Here is a 17,293-nt window from a genome sequence, read left to right as displayed (position 1 = left end):
CATGCAGAGGAGTAGTTGGTGCTGATGAGGGTTGGGAGCTGTAGAGGGGTGTGTTGCTCCTGGGGGACAGCAGCAGCCCACGCTGCTCCCCAGAGGTGGAGCTGGAGGAAAATCTGGAGGACAACGGTGCATTCACACTGTGCCAAGGCGTGGATAGTGCCAGGAACTGCAGTCAGCCCTGAGGTGGGATCAAGTCTAAACTTCTCACGCACTTTCCCAAGAAATAAAGAGAGCATTTGTGCAGGTGATGGGGCAAGGACTGCAGTAAATACCACAGTGATCATCTTAAAGGTGATTTGCAGAAAACACCCTCAAAGAATTGCTTTTGTGCAGTTTGGTACTGAAAGAAACTTCTGCCCTGTAAAGGTTTCTGAAACATTTTGACAATATTCCCAAAGGTGGTTGGATTCCCATCCCTGGAGGTGTTTCACAGAGGCAGAGCTGTGGTGCTGATGGACATAGTTTAGCACCAGCCTTGACAGAGTTAGAGAATGGTTGGACTCGATGATCTTAAAGGTCTTTCCCAACCACGAAGATTCTGTGATGTTTTTGATCTTTGTGCCTTCAGTGGCATGGAAGACCCAGGATGCTTGGCCCTGCAGCACGGTCGGGTTTCCTGGCTTTGCCCCAGGTCTTTGCCCAGTCGGGAGTCGGGGCGTGCACGCCTTGACACCACTTTTCTTGCATGGGTGCTTTACGCTTTGAGGTTCTCCACATGGGAAGTGGGAACTGCCCCAGGGTCCTCATGGCCCCGCACTCTGCGTTCACCCATGAGGGCCCGGTCCTGTGGCTCGCTTGCCTCTCAGCCGCCCCACGGGCGCATCCCTGCCACCGGTCGCCCTCCTACCCGCGGACACCTTTAACAGCCCCGGCCCAGCGCGGGAAAGCGGCGGCGCGGCCCCGCCCCGGAAGCTCCGCCCCCGTGTGACGCCGTCAGCATGCGCCGGGGGCTGCGGGCGCCCCTGGCGGTGGCGGTGGCGGCGACGGCGACGATGGCGGCCGCCTCGGTGTGGAAGGGGCTGGTGGGGCTCGGCCTCTTCGCCCTGGCCCACGCGGCCTTCTCGGCAGCGCAGCGTGAGTGAGCGGGCGGCAGGGGCTGGCTTGCACCGGCGGCACCGTTTGAGGGGGGGGGGCTGCGGCGCGGGGAGGTCTGCTGGGCCCCGTCACCCTCGCCCGGCCGCCGGAGGAGCTCCGGGGCGGGGAGCGGACCGGGCCGCGGCGGCATCATCAGGGAGGGGAGAGAGAGCGGGAGGGTGCCCGTCGCTGGATCGCGGTTTCATTTCTTGCATCTGCCGTCCTCGCAACCATCGTCCTGGCGCTAGGGACGATTCTCCCTAGTAACAAGTGACAGGACGAGAAGAAATGTCCTCGAGTTGCACCAGAGGAGGTTTAGGTTGGGTGTGAAAAGAAACTTCTTTCCTGAAAGGATTCTCGAACACTGGAACAGGCTCCCCGGGGAGATGGTTGGATCCCATCCCTGAGAGTGTTTCAGAGAAGCAGAGATGTGGTGCTGAGGGACATGGTTTAGCACCAGACCTGGCACAGTTAGAGAATGGTTGGATCTTAAAGGTTTTTCCCAACCAAAATCAGTCTATGATTCTATAAGAAATAGTGGTGCCAGAGTTTTGCAATGTAAGGAAGTGTCAGAGGGAAGTCCCATTTCGATTCAGTGAGGTGTTGGGGACTTGCTTGGGGTTTGGGATCAGCCGTGCTCAGGGGGAGCAGAGTCTCAAAGCACGACCAGCTGCCTGGGTATGGTTGGGACTGGTGCATGTCAGAGACCTACAGCAGCTCTTGTGGGGTTTCTGTCCTGCTGTTCTGTTTGTTAGCTGGTACCAGTGTTTGATGCCTGTGTGTCTTTCTGTTTTGTAGATCGTTCTTACATGAGATTAACAGAAAAGGAAGATGAAACCTTGCCCATAGATGTAAGTTCAAGTTTTTACATCCTTTGAAAGGTGTAATGCTGTCTGCATGGTTTGGTCTTTCTCATTTTTTATGTGATAGGCAAGAACAAAGGGTGAATTGTTTTTTTAATTGGAATTTAATTTGAGCTCCCTCTGTCAAAAATAACTTCATTTGCTCTCCCAGCTTCCTGCACTGTGTTAGATCTGTCAGAGAGAACACAAGCCCCAGCTCCAGACCTCCTTCTCTTTCTTTAGAACTACCCTGAAGCATCTTGGCCAGGAATTCCCTGAGCATAGCACAGAGAATTTTTGCATTCATCTCCTTCTTTGCAGCATAAACATCCTCCTCCCTCTGGCTTTTGTGGGCTGACATTTGTTTATCCAGTGTAGCTGCTTGCCCCTTTGATGCCAGCACAACGTGCTTCAGGAGTCGGTGGAGGGTTTGGGGTTTTTTTTCCAATTTGCATTATTTACTTGGGACATTTCTTTATATTTTGGGTGGTAAAATTCCACTTCCAATTATTTTCCGTTCCTTTGGGGTTTTTTCCTTTTTGCTTAATCAGAAAGGTGAGGAGATCAAATACCCACAACAAGCAGGGCCACTGCTGCACAGCATGTGTTGGCAGCCAGCTCATTCTCTGGGGAGAGCATTAGATCCTGAGGAGCAGAACAGGGTGTTTTGTGCTGAGGATCTTGCTGAGGAGCTGTGTGAATCACTTGAATTCATCTAGGACAGACCAGGTTGTCAGGCAGCTGAAGCTCTTCTCAGCTCAGCCATCATTTGGCCATGCTAAATAGGCAGAGTGTTTAATCTTGTGGCCCAGACAAGAGCCAGAGAGTGATCAAAGGGCTGACAGCCCTGCCATGTGGGAAAAGGCTGAGATTCACTGGGTTGGTTCAGCCCTGAGAAGAGAAGGCTAGAAGAGACCTTATTACCATGGACCAGGACATAAAGGATGGCTACCAGGAGGATGGAGATTCCCTTTCTACAAGGAGTGCCATGGAACAGACAAGGGGTGGTGGGGACAAGTTGCTGTTGGCGAGATTCCCATTGGGCTCCAGAAGAAAATGTTGTCCATGAACACAATCAGACACTGGAATCATCTCCCAAGGGAAGCAGGGAAGTCTCCTGCACTGGGCAGTTTGGAGACTCAGCTTGGCAGGGTGCTGGGCCAGCTCATTTCACCTCTACTGTAAAGGCTGGAGCAGATGATCTTTGAGGTCTCTTCCAACCTTCTCATGCCTCAGTTTCCCTGGTGCTGAGCTGCCCCCCTCTGTAAACACTGGACACTGCTTGGAAGATGAGCTCCTGTAGTAACTCTGTAGTAATGTGTCTGTTGTGTTGTGCTTCCCTCTCTTACAGATAGTTCTTCAGACTCTGTTAGCCTTTGCAGCTACCTGCTATGGGATAGTACATATTGCAGGAGAATTTAAAGACATGGATGCCACTTCAGAACTAAAAAATAAGTACGTTTTATATCTTCTTGTCCTAAACACCTGTGGCTGCTCCCCTCTGTAGCTCACTCTTCAGCTCAGCTCTTAAATGCATGTTGTAGGCAGCGACCCTGAGAGTGTCACACCTGGGAAAGCCAACAGTGTCCTGAATTTCAGAGAGAGCTGGACAGCAGATTAAATTAAATTCTTGCTTCTCCTCCTGCAAAATCCTGCTCTGCAGTGTTGGTAGAGGAATGAAATACCTAGCTGGGAAGTAAGAGTTCAGCAGTTACTAACTGCTGTCATGAGATGGTCTTATAGACTATGGGGGAGGGCTTGGCTCCCCCTCTGTTCGTCTTTGCTTCTTTACAAGGGTCTGAGTTACTTGAATCTCACACTGAACCACATTTGAATCTCACACTGACCTATTCAAGGCAGAAAAATCTGAAAGACTTCAAGAAAATCAGGGCTTCTGAACTGAGATTCTTAAAAGGATATGAAATTGGAGGGGTAGATGCAGCCTCCCTGGCCATTTCCAAAACCACAGGGGAATATGGAAACACTTGACATCATTGTATTTCATGGTATTTACCTAAAGCCCTTGACTTCAGACACAGAAAGGGATGGAAAGCTGAAGGAGAGCTTGTCAAGGTGTTAAGACAGGAGAAAGCTGGAGTAAGGCTGGTACCTGTGCATGCCCCAGAGCTCAGGGAAGGAAGGTGAAGGTTTGCAGGGTGCACAATCTCTGCTTATTGAGCAGCTGGTATTTTCCACGCTTGGCTTTGTATTTACTCTGTGGTTTTGGCTTAGGAAACCTCCTAAGTGAGCAAGTTTGGGATTCCAAACTTATATTTCCATGTCCAAACCCTAGCCTTGACTCTTCTCATCCCCAGAGAGTATTAACGTCGCCCTTTTTATTTTTTTTTTTTCACCTTTCCTTTGAAGGACGTTTGACACATTAAGGAACCATCCATCTTTTTATGTATTCAACCACCGTGGCAGAGTATTGTTCCAGTCCCCAGACACAGTGAATTCTTCTTCAAGCCAAGATGCTTTGTCATCCAGCTCATCACTGAAATTCCGAAAACTTGAACCTCTGCGCCGCTAAGACTTTTACAGCTGAGCAGAAATCATCCACAGAGGACGCTGAGATGTAATATTCAAGTCGGGGATGTAAACACTTTGGTTTGGTTTCTTTGGTTTTGGTTTTTATTTTCTGGAGCAGTATTTATATTGATCTTCCAGACTTTATAAAGTTATATATATATATATATATCTTAACTAAGAAGGACCTTCTTTGTAACACGCTGCTCATGGGGAAAAAAAAAAAAAAAGGCCCCGGTTGTGAATTGGCAAACGCGGTGTAAAATTATCCTGCAGTTAGGGCTGTGAAACACATCTTGGCAAAGTTTTCATTTGTTAGAACACCTGGCTTAACTTCAGTTCCAAAAAAAAAGAAAAAAGAAAAAGGGAAAAGAAGAAAACAAAAAAAGCTAATTTTTTAACTGCAATTAATGTTCCTTGACAAAATGGAATGTTTGTGAGTGCTATTTATTCGCTCAGTCTGCTTGCACTACAGTTCGTGGAACTTCTTCAGAGATACTGTGTGCACTTAACAGCGCAAGAAGGGGCAGTGTCTCCTCTTCCTAGAATGCCCAGGAGACCTGCAGGGTGTAGGCACAGCAAGGCCAAAAGGTTGCTTTCTTTCCTACTTTTTTTTAATAGTTGTGTGAAGGTTTGGGGTTTGGTTGATTTTTTTTTTTTTTTTCCCCCTAGTCTTTCATTCTCACATCATTTCCTTGTTGCCCTCCTTCATTTCTGTGTAGGCTGCCCTGTGTTGCCCCAAGTTGCCTGGGATGTGGCTGTCCATGTGGTGCCTGTGTGAGGGAGGCAGCTCACCTCTGATCATGTAGCTCATCCACCTTGCTCAGCTTGTTTGCCCACTGAATCGATGTTCTCTTTGGTTGAGCGCAGGGGAATGCTGTGTTGGCACCAGAGCCCCGGTCCCAAGTCATCTCCTGCATAAGTATCCATAAGAAATATCTCTTCTGGCAGGGGTCCAGCAGCTAGGTCTGCTTGCTGGCACTGGTACAGTACTGGTGATCAACTGGTGATGGTACAAGTGCCCCCCTTTTCTGCCAACAGAGCCTTTCAGCTTGGTTTCTTTCTTTTTCAGCTGAACCCTTTGTTGATTTAAGATTACTGTCTTGATTTCCTGTATTAGGACAGGTGATGCAGTCCTTCACTCTTACTGATGTCTAAACTCTCATCTCCCTTTAGGGCCTGAATCAATGCTCAAATTTCTCTTGGCCTGGCATTTCACCTCCCTGACACAGCAAAGGGGCCAACTAGAGATTTGCCTAGCCTGAGGATGTCTCACTGCCGTGGTGGAAACTCAGCCTTTTGTCCTAGCATCCGTTCTTTTTTAAACTGTTAAAAAACTGTCAAAAGCAAAAAGCTTAGCAAAATACTGTGTAAACTGAAGCCTCTTTTTGATAGCTCTGCCCGTCCTATGGAGTGGGTGCCCCAGTGCCAGAGCAATATCTGTAGCTGCTGCTCTACAATCACCCTTAAGCATCTGGGTTTGGTTCGAAAGGGTCGCTCTGCCAGCTGCAAACGTTGGAGCTGCCAGATTGCTTCCTAAAGTGGCCTGCTTCCCCCACTAGCTGGTGTCACAAACCAGCTCCTGCCAGCTGCTGTCACCAAAGGCCTCAAAACTAGCAAGTATCAGGTCAGCTCTCTCTTGCAGCAGAGCTTTTTCCTGGGGGAACAAGGCTGCTGCACGTGGAGGAAAGGGCTGAGCGTTGGCCAGGTGACCTTGTGAGGCACAGAGGAAAGAGTTTGCGGAGGGAGGCAGAAGCAAGGCAGAAGGTCAGGAAGCACTGCCCCAGACTGAGACTGCAGCTGTGGTTGGCAGTAAGCCATTTGCAGAGGATCTCTTAGAGCAGGGCTGCTCACCCTTCATGTCTAAGGAGCCCCATTTGTGCTACTGTAAGGCTACGTGGACCTGCCTGAGGTGGAAGGTGCTGCTGTGGGGCAAGGGGAGAGCATCCTCTGCTTCTCCCATGGGTCCTGCTAGGAACACCCTCTTGGCTGCATCAGGGGTCCTCTGGTGACAAGTAGCCTTACTCTTCAGCATCAATGGTTATATCACAAAGCTGTACAAATTATTTTTTCCTATTGATCTCTCAATGTCCAATAAAAAACCCTGATATCCTTGAAAGTGTTTGGGAGTTGGTTTGGTTATTTCTGACCATCCTGGGGCCTGCTGCACTGAATTCCCATGGCTGAGTATTTCAAAGTGACTGCCTTGATTGCAGCAGCTCTGTAAAAGCCTGGGCCTGGTGCTCATTGCTATGAGGTAAGAGCAGTAGGAGAATCACAGAATCCCAGCTTGATGGGGGTTGGAAAGGACCTCTGGAGATCACCCACTCCAACCTCCCCTGCTAGAACAGGGTCACCCATAGGATCACAATGTCCAGGTGGGTTTGGAATCTTTTCAGAGAAGGATTCTCCACAACCTCTCTGGGCAGCCTGTCACAGTGCTCTGTCACCCTCACTATAAAGAAGTTTCTCCTCATGTTGAGGTGAAATCTTCTGTGTTCAAGTCCTATCACAGGACAGCACTGGAAAGAGCCTGGCCCCTTCTTTTTGACACCCACCCTTCAGATCTTTGTAAACGCTGATCAGCACCCCTCTCAGGCTGCTCTTCTCCAGGCCAAAGAGCCCCAGGTCTCTCAGCCTCTCCTCATAAGGCAAATGTTGCAATCCCTTCATTATTCTCTCTCCAGTAGATCCCTGTCCCTCTTGAACTGGGGAGCCCAGAACTGGACACAATGCTCAAGGTGTGACCTCAGCAGGGCAGAGTAGAGGGGAGGAGAACCTCCCTTGACCTGCTGGCCACACCTTTCTTAATGCACCACAGAATACCCTTGGCCACAAGGGCACTTTGCCATCCCATGGATAAATTACTGTTCACCAGCACTCCCAGGTTCTTCTCCAGGGATCTGCTTCCCAGGAGGTCACCCCTCACCTGTGCTGCTGCAGGAGGGTGTTCCTCCCTAGGTGCAGGACCCTACACTTGCCCTTGTTGGACTTGATGAGGTTCCCTCTGCCCAGCTCTGCAGCTTGTGCAGAATTAAAATAACACATCATGAGTACTATAAACAAAACATCTATGGGGGGATACCTTCCCAGGCTGAGGATGAGCCTTTGAGATTGGGAGCCAGCTGTGTCTGGCAGAACTGACAGATCTTCAGCCCTCTGTTTAACCATGGCAAAGGCTTTTCCACCACATGCTGATCCCCTGCCAACCCACAGGACAGGCTCCTGCCAGGTCTGGTATTGCAGTGGTTGCTGGGGGAAGCAGCTTTCTGCTGGGGCTGGAAATAGTTAAAATCTTGGACTTCAGCAAGATCACTTTTCACTGCTTTTCCACTGGGGGAGGTGGAAGAGTTAGCAAAGAACTAAAGGAGTTTGCTTAACCACAGCATCCATCATGATTGCACCAGAGCAGACTCACCCTTTGCCTCCTTGCTGCTCTGCTGCTGTGGTCTGCACTCAACAGGAGCATGGGGAAGCCCAGGAACCAGGGTGTTAGGGAAAGGGCACCTTCACCAGCTCCTGGTGCTCACCTTGCCAGGTGCAGTGCTGTGCAGATGAGCTTCCCTTCTTCAAAAGCAAAACAAAAGCTGTGCCAAGAGCTTCTTGGATTAGACCAAAGAGGAAGTTTCCAGTTTGTTGTCATCACACCTTGAATAGCTTTGGCTACAGGATGTGATGTTTCTGCTACATGAAATACTGCAGGGGATAAAAGCCCAAACAATTTGCAGTTGTTGCTGGAGTACCAGGTTTCATCTGTGGTGATTTTGTGGGGTTTCCTTCCTCAGCTGTTCAGGGGGAGCTCACTTGGAGTTCTGTGTCCAATTCTGGGCACCCCAGCTCAAGAAGGACAAAGAACTACTGGAGAGAGTCCACTGCATGGCCATTGAGGTGCTGAGGAGACTGGAACAACTCTCATCTGAAGAAAGGGCTGAGAGCTGGGGCTCATTAGCCTGGAGAAGAGGAGGCTGAGGGGGATCTGACCAATGCTTACAAATATCTAAGACGTGGGTGTCAGGAGGATGGGGACAGACTCTTCTCAGTGGTTCCCAGTGACAGGACAAGAGGCAATGGCATAAACTGGAACATGGGAAGTTCCATCTAAACACGAGAAGGAACTTCTCTAGATTGAGGGTGGCATAGCACAGGAGCAGGCTGCCCAGAGAGGTGGTGGACTCTCCATCTCTGGAGACTTCCATGGCCTGCCTGGCCATGTCCCCGTGTGACCGACTTTCATAGAATCATAGAATCAACCAGGTTGGAAGAGACCTCCAGGATCATCCAGTCCAACCTAGCACCCAGGCCTAAGCAATCAACCAGACCATGGCACCAAGTGCCTCATCCAGTCTCCTCTTGAACGTCTCCAGCGATGGTGACTCCACCACCTCCCTGGGCAGCACATCCCAATGGGCAATCTCTCTCTCTGTGAAGAACTTCCTCCTAACATCCAGCCTAGACCTCCCCGGCACAACTTGAGACTGTGTCCTCTTGTTCTGCTGCTGGTTGCCTGGGAGAAGAGACCAACCCCCACCTGGCTACAACCTCCCCTCAGGTAGCTGTAGAGAGCAATGAGGTCACCCCTGAGCCTCCTCTTCTCCAGGCTAAACACCCCCAGCTCCCTCAGCCTCTCCTCACAGGGCTGTGTTCCAGACCGCTCACCAGTTTTGTTGCCCTTCTCTGGACACCTTCCAGTACCTCAACATCTCTCTTGAACTGAGGAGCCCAGAACTGCACACAGTACTCAAGGTGTGGCCTGACCAGTGCTGAGCACAGGGGAAGAATAACCTCCCTTGATCTGCTGGCTACACTATTGCTGATCCAGGCCAGGATGCTATTGGCTCTCCTGGCCACCCTGCTGGCTCATGTTCAGCCTACTATCAACCAGCACCCCCAGGGCTCTTTCTGCCTGGCTGCTCTCCAGCCTTTAGGTGATCCTGCTCTGGCAGTGCGGTTGGGCTCAATCTTCAAAGGTCCCTTCTAACCCCCATCATTCTGTGACTGAATTTTTGTTTGTTTAAAGCTGAGAAGGGCAGGAATCATTTAGACCCTCACCTGCTGAGGAGATGAGGACCACAGTTGGGTCAGGTGGTTCAGCATCGCTGCCCTCTCCGCACCAGGGGCTGGGGTGGAAATGCAGCTGGCAGAAATCCCTTCCTAGAGAGCTCAGTGAGGGCTGAACCATAGCCCTGCTTGTGAAAATAACTTCTGAGTACACATATCTAACAGCTGCAGAGGAGCTCTGAGTCTTTGGGTGGTAGAGTCAACATCCCTGGAGGGATTTAAAAGACTGATGGATGTGGTGCTGAAGGATGTGGGTTAGTGGCAGTGGCTTGGCAGCAGTAGTGGCATTGTGAGCTCTAGGTGAGTGGTTGGACTTCACAACCTCAAAGGTCTCTTCCAACCTCAGCAGTTCTATGATTCTGTGCTTCCCCTCCAGAGATCCCAGAATCCAGAGATCCCAAAATCCAGAGATTCTCCTCTGTCAGCAGACAGAGCACGCTGGAGCCATCACTGCAGTGCAGGACAGCAAAGTGCTGTTGTAAAACCCAGAAACGTGAAGGGTGAGGCCACTGTGTCCTCTCCCCAGTGCTGAACCAGATTGCTTTGCTGGGAAAGCTGGTGGCTCATGACCCCTTTCCAGTGCTCTGGAGCACTAAGGCAGCCCCTTGCCTGGAGAAAGGAGAGGATTGCCATTACCTTCTAACTCAAAAATTATTTTTGGCTTCCTTGTCGCTCCCCACGCTGTGAGTTCCCTTGCCCTTCACCACGCTGCACCAGAACTGCCCTTCTCTGTCTCCAACACCTTCAGCCAGCTCATTAGCTACGGGGACATCCTCCAGCTGGACACAGCCCCTGCAGTTCCCTGGGAGTGGCATCATTTCTGCTCCTTTTTGGGAGTCACCTGCACCAAAAGGCAGCAATTTTCCACGAGACAATTTGGAAAGGCTGAGGCTTACCCTACAGCACCAGGGGCCACAGCACTGTTGCTGAGCTCCCTATGGGGAGCCCCCACACCCCCATCTAGTCCTGTGGCCCCCAGGTTCAGCAGGGCAGGGAAGCTGCAGCTGGCTTTGCAGCTCCCTTCTGTCCCAGCCAGTGCCTTGTGCTGAGCTGGCAGGCTGCCCATGCAGAGGGGAAGGGCAAAGAAAGGTTATTTTGAATATTAAGCAAGCAGGGAAAAAACCCAAACCTTTGGTACCAGCTCTCCATGGCCAGCACCAGCAGTGACTCCTCTGATTTGGCCTTGAGGTTCACCTTGAGCAGTAATCACCTGGGGGAGAAGCAGAGTGGAAATAAATCTGGTATTCCAGCAGGTAAAAGGCTTTTTAATCAGCCCCAGGTTGGTCTCAGTGCTCCAATGGCATTTCAAAACACTTTGGACTGCAACGAAAGCTACATCCTTAAAACGGCAGCTAATTAATTTTCCCGTCCTGCTAACTTAATCCTTTTTCCAGCCAAAAAAGGCAAATGGGAGTTCATGGAGCAGCGAGGCAGGCAGGAGCCTGGCAGTGTGAGCAGGAACAGAAGCCCCAGGGATCTCTGGCAGGGGCCCAGGCTGTGCAGTGTCAGGGCTCACCAGGACATTTTAAATGGAAAGAAGAGGAGAAAAAAAAAAAAAAGAAAAAGAAAGAAAAAACAATGAAAAGGTGACATTTGGATTCTCAAACCACTGGGCTCATCCCCTGCTGGTGGTCCTGGGGAACCCACCAACCCCCATGCAGATAGACACAGCTGATTACTCCCAGTTCATATCTCTGGCTGCCAGGCTGAGCACCCAAGGCTGGCAGTGCCCTCCATGCCTAGACTGGTGCTGGCTGAACCAGCTTGAGGCATGCTGTCCTGCAGGAGAAATTCACTCTGGAGTTGAGGTAAAAGAGAAAAAGGAAAAAAGAAAATGAAAAAAAAAATGAAGGGAAGAAGAGAGAGAAGAAGAGGGAAGAGAAGGAGAAGGGAAGAGAGGGAGAAGGGAAAAGCAAAGCAAAGCAAAGAAAAGAAAAGAGGAAAAAAGAAAAGGAGAAAAAAGGAAAAAGAACCCTTCCCCCTCCTCCCCAAGGTATATTTTTGAGCAGTTCAAGGCCAGCTGTGCAGGGCCAGTGCTGATGTCCTCCAAGGCCCAGGCTGCTCCAGCATCCATCCCCTGTCCCCAGGAGGTCTCTGCTGCAGACCCTAGGCAGGAGGAGCTCCTGGTGCCTGCAGCAGATGCTGAAGCAACGATTTCCTTCCTTGTCTCAGACACATAGGTGCACAAAACAAGACACTGGCATCTAAAACAGTCTCAGAGGAGCCAGTTCGACAGGTCCTCCCAAGGGCAGCCCCCAGGACACCATCTTGGTGCAGGTTTCCACCTTTCCAAGAAGCTCCTTATCTACACATCTGCCAGAGGGTGACCAGGGCAAGGCTTTCAATTGATGCTTTCAGGAGAGACTTTTGACAAGGGCTTGTAGTGACAGGATGAGGGGCAATGGCTTTGAGCTGGGAAAGGGGAGACTGAGACTGGAGATTAGGAAGAAATTCTTTAGAGTGAGGGTGGTGAGACACTGGAACAGGTTGCCCAGAGATGTTGTGATGTTCCCTCCCTGGAGGTGTTCAAGGCCAGGGTGGGTGAGACCTTGAGCAACCTGGGCTGGGGGGAGGTGTCCCTGCCATGGCAGGGGGGTTGCAACTAGATGACGTCTCAGGTCACTTCATGATTCTATGACATTTTTAAGCTCTTGCTGGTTTCCTGTTGTGAGCAGAGCAGTCCCGTTCCTTTCCTTGCTCTCACTGCCCCTCCTTGGCTCAGCAGCACCGAGCGCAGGCTGCAAGGCAGACCCTGCCCTTACAGCCTGCTCTGCTGGCATCCGCAGGAAGGCAGGAGTTGGCCACCTGGAATGCAGACAAAAAAAGGGCTTTCAGCTGCCCCGGGAGGTCAGAGCCTCCTGGGGGCCCTGCCGTGTGCGCTTCTGGAAAGCGCCAACGCTCATCCTATGACCCAGCACCAGTTTCCCACCGCAGCTTGGGCCGTGACTCAGCAGCCACTGCCTTTCCTTGGGGAATTCTCTGCCGGTTCCCAGGAGCCCATCTCACCCCGTTTCACCCGCCGAAGCCGCGGGGCTGGCCGTAGCGGCAGCTGTGAGCAGCCTCACCGGCACCTCCCAGGCGGCGCAGCCAGCCCCGGCCTGCCCTGCCCGCAGCCAGCCGCCGGCCAGCCCAGCCGGGGCCACGCAGCTGCGTTCCTGCCGGGGGAATCTGCTGAGCACCTCGCACTTACACCGGCCCCCTCCAGAGATCATCGCTCCCTCCCCGCCTCCTCTCCCACCAAGGAGCGGTTTGGAGAGCGGCTTCCATCCTCTGCCTGCTTCGGGAGCACAGAGGGAGGAGCTCTGGAGGCAGGGGGTGCCAGTGGAAGCTGAAGTACTCCCCCAAGGGGCTGGGAAAGGCAGAAAGCTGGAGCACCTCGGCTCAGAAGCCAGGACTTGGGCTTTTTACAGGCTGCCCAGAGATGTGGTTGAGGCCCCATCGCTGAAGGCATTCAAGGTCAAACTTGATGGAGCCCTGAGCCACCTGATTTAGCTTTGGGTATCCCTGCTGACTGCAGGGGGCGTGGACAAGACGACCTCTGAGGGTCCCTTCCAATCTGTGAGTCGGTAATTGAAAGAAGAGGCAGCCACACCACAAGCACCCATGGGATTTGGCAACTTCCCCGGAGCCTTCCCTCCTTCCTCTTTCCAAGCTCCTGCCTTCTCCCAGCCCCAGAAGCACAATTCCAGGAAAAGGAGCCCCACTTCAGCCACCTCTAGGTGATTCTGTCCCCCCCCACCCCAGACCCAGGCAGGCAAGCTGGAGAGCATAGGGAGCAGCACACTAAGAGACACAAGAGCTCAGCAGCCAGTGTGTTGTGGTGTAGTAGGATTTTCAACAGCAGGAGAACAATTCCATGTACAAGGCCAAATGAGGGCATGGATTTTATAATCAACTCCGCTAGTGCCACACTATCCACCCCTTGGGTAAGTCCTTCCAGCCATCTTTAAAGACTCCCTCCGAGGAGCACCACAAGACTTTAATTAGCATCCCTAGAAAGTACTGGAGATGGTTATTTTGGAAGAGAGACAAACCAAGTGCAGATGAAGTGGAACAACCTGATTTGTGAGGTCTGAGAGCCAGTGGGATCCAGGCTGCTCCCCCCATCAGTCACTTCAGCCACACAACCAAAATTCCATGTGTCAGCTGTGCATCAAGGGCTTTCATATGCTGCATGGACTGGAAAACAGCTCAAAGAGCCAGTCGTAGTTTTCCATGGCTGGAAGAGCCAACAAAATGCACACACACACACACACACACCCTTTTTTTTTTTTTTTTACCACTGATCAGTCTTGGGGGAGTGGGCTCATTTTTATTTATGTCCTGCTTATGAAAGCACCCTGGAAGCCTGAGGAACCTGCTACCAAGAGTGCAGGCAGCTACTACAGCAGTAGAGACCATCAAACCACCTTTAACTGTGATGAAATGCCAACCAGACTGCCAGCTTTTCAGGCTTTAAATGTTGTGCCCAGGCAGGCACTGGTCATAATACTGCTAGAGAGGGTCCAGAGGAGGCCACAAAGATGAGCAGAAGGCTGAAGTATCTTCCCTATAGGGACAGGCTGAAGGAATTGGGGCTGGGAGAAGAGGCTCTGGAGAGACTTTAGAGCAGCCTTCCAGAACCTGAAGGGGGCTACAGGAGAGCAAGGGAGGGACTTTTGACAGGGCCTGGGAGTGACAGGATGAGGGACAATGGCTTTGAGCTGGAAGAGGTGAGACTGAGACTGGAGATGAGGAAGAAATTCTTCACAGTGAGAGGGATAAGAGACTGGAAAAGGCTGTGGATGCCTCCTCCCTGGAGACGTTCCAGGCCAGGTTGGATGAGGCCTTGAGCAGCATGGGCTGGTGGAAGGTGTCCCTGCCCATGGTAAAAGGGTTGGAACTGAATGATCTTTAAGGTCTCTTACAAACCATTCTATCAATCTATGACTACTACCACCATAAGAAACAATAAAGCCACAAATCCAGCAAAAACCCAGCTCCAGCTGCCTATCATCCCACCACCAAGACCTAGGATAGCTCCAGAGCAGAAAACCTGGGCACAGCCCAGCATCCTTCTCTGCAAAGGCCACCTCTGCACAAGCAGCTGGGTCATAGCTGCAAGATAAATCACAGGATCATGGAATTGTTTTGGTTGGAAAAGGCCTCTAAGATCATCAGGCCAAACTGTCAGCCCAACACCACCATGGCCACTAAACCATGTCTCAAAGTGCCATGGCCACACACCTCCAGGGACAGAGACCTCCCTGGGCAGCCTGAAGTCTTTCAGCTCCATACCCTTCTTTGATCTATTCTACATACAAAATATTTACAAATGAAAGGTACCATTAAAACATTCTCCTACTTGGGAGGTGGGACTCAATGACCTTAGAAGTCTTTTCCAATGCAAACAGTTCTGTGATTCTAAAAGGACAAGCAGCAGCCTGACCATGCAAGCAGAGCTTTACCCTGCTAACTACCAACGTGCTTTATAAACCTCTCCTCCTTTTTCACCACCTTGTGAGGTGAGGATGCTTCCCAGACAGCCCTCTGTCCTTACCAGCTGTTCAGCAGAAGTGAGAGGAACACTGGGACACAGCAAACTGCCAGAGGTACCCAATAGTTTAAGGGGCATTATGCAAGACTGCTTGCATTAGAGCAGTGACAGTGATTGAGATGACAGCAAGCATATAGAAAAGCCAAGGATCTGGCTCCTTCCACTGCTGTTGGACCTGATCCAAGACTGGAAAATAGCTGTGAAATTCCCATTGCAGATGTGAAGATGAAACTTCTCGAGCTCTCAAGAAAGGCCCAAATAAATCTCCAGCAAGTAGCCTGACAGGAGGGTTTCCATTCCACTGCCTTTCACAGGCCAAACTATTCTTTTGGACTTCACCATAAATTGCTTAAGAGCTTCAGCCCAAGCTCAGATTCTTAAGAGACAGGCAGGTTCTTTGATAGCTTCCCAACTCTTGGTTAAAGGGTCATCCTGGTTTGTATTTTTTTTAACATGGTACCACCAAGTCATCACTCCTGGCTGCCAGCTCAGAGAAGGCAGATGCAGCTATGTTCTTTCACTGTGTGTGAAAATACCTTCTGGTGAGTTTAGCACAAGGCTATACAAGTAGCTCAGCTCCTTCCTTGGCACATTCTTCAGAACAGCTCTGAGTAATCAGCTGCTGAAGTTACCAGACTGACACTAGCAGCCCTGACAAGCACCTCACGGACTTCCAAAATGAAGGCTCTGCAGCACAACAGACAAAGCTGAACCAGCTCTCACAGCAGGTAAACATGGACTGCTTTTCCTACCCAGGGCCCCTAGCTATGCTCCCTGCTCCATGGACAACAGGGCTCCCACTGAACTGCCAGGCTGCTCTAGCCACAAACACTGACAGTGCAGAACAAGGGAACAAAAAGCAATGCTAAAGCCAAGCCAACAGTCCACTTGCAAAGATGAAACGAGATACCAGGTTGCAGCTGAACTGGAATGGAGAGCATCAGGCAAAGTCCAGTCTGTTTGGTTTAGGCTTCCCTCCCTGAAATAATCACAAGACTCAGATTTAGAAGCACAGCTTAACTATTCCTGCAGGCCACAAGCTTTCTGCTAAATTCCAAGGCATTATTCTTCTCCAGTTTCTTCCTTTTCCACTGAAGACAGATTTCAGCTTGGTTTTGCAGACCTGAAAGCAGCAGCTCCTTTGAAATCCAGTGACTAATATCCTTCCTTCAGGTCTCTGCCAAAACTCCTTTCTGCCAGATTTGAAGTGTTTTTGGCCTTGTTTTCAACTTAACTAGGTTGCATACTCCTCAAGACAAGTGCTCTAGAGTCCATTTGCTCAAGGTGTGATGTTGCCATGTTACAGGGTTTTTTTTTAATAATTTGTTTGTTAACCACCTCGTTTCCATTCCTCTTTTTCCATCAGAAGTTTCTTAGTAGATATTCAAGAACAGAACAAAAGGAAACAAACTCAACACCCTAGGCAGTTTAGAGGCAGAACCTGGATAAAATAACCAGAAGAAAAGCAGAAAAAGTTTGGTTGTTGATTTTGGGAGGTTTTGGTTTGTTTTTTTTTTAACTTTCCTGTGAAGGGAGACATAAAATTGCTTGACCACTGCAAAGTCAAGCAGTCACTGTGCTAACAGCAGCAGCCCCTGGGGGGTTTTGCTTTGGAAGATGACCAGACCACTGCTTTCTGATGCTGGCTACACCTCAGTAAGAATACACTGGCCTACCCACAAATGCAGTGCACACGCAGATTGGGAACAGCAGCACCCAGCAGCCACCTGGCTGGGAGCTCACTTTAGGACAGAAGACAGGTCCCTGGTGTTTACAAGGCAAAATAAAAGTAATGTAATGAGCAACAAAGATGGCCAATTAAAAGAAGATCAGGAAATGGAAGCAGAATACACACAGGTATCCAACCCTTATATCCCTGGCAGAAGATCAGCACTCAATGGATGAGCAACCTACTCCAGTGGAAGGTGTCCCTGTCCCTGGCAGGGGGGTTGGAAGTGGATGGTCTTTAAGGTCCCTTTCCAATTCAAGACACTGTTTCTAGATTTAGATGAAGCAATGTTCCTACAGGAAACACAGCAAGCTGCACTTTCTTCTCCACTTTCTAACATTCCAACTTGAGCTGTGCTGCACTGTTTCAACAAGGGCTCAAAAGTCTGAGCAAAGCACATACAGCTTTCCAGAGTCCATCTACACAGCCACATGTATGCGTGGAGCCACAATGTCTCCTGAGCCCTTGCTGAGGAAGACTGGATCCAGAGGCTCACCTGTCACACACACACTCTGACATGCTCTCAGT

The 17,293-nt window shown here is 50.5% G+C and overlaps 1 protein-coding gene across 1 annotated transcript; it reads left to right on the top strand.

Moving 5' to 3' along the window:
- Nucleotides 1–992: 992 nt before the first annotated feature.
- Nucleotides 993–4,502, top strand: MMGT1 (membrane magnesium transporter 1). Its single transcript, XM_054388408.1, has 4 exons — nt 993–1,074; nt 1,873–1,925; nt 3,268–3,371; nt 4,284–4,502. The coding sequence occupies exons 1-4, from the start codon at nt 993–995 to the stop codon at nt 4,444–4,446; spliced, it is 402 nt and encodes a 133-aa protein (XP_054244383.1). The 3' UTR covers nt 4,447–4,502.
- The last annotated feature ends 12,791 nt before the right edge of the window (nt 4,503–17,293 follow it).

The sequence above is a fragment of the Indicator indicator genome, chromosome 17 (assembly GCF_027791375.1).
Source record: "Indicator indicator isolate 239-I01 chromosome 17, UM_Iind_1.1, whole genome shotgun sequence".
NCBI classification, from domain to species: domain Eukaryota; kingdom Metazoa; phylum Chordata; class Aves; order Piciformes; family Indicatoridae; genus Indicator; species Indicator indicator.
The sequence above is the reverse complement of the archived record's forward strand: the minus strand, read 5'-3'. Positions and strand labels throughout refer to the sequence as shown.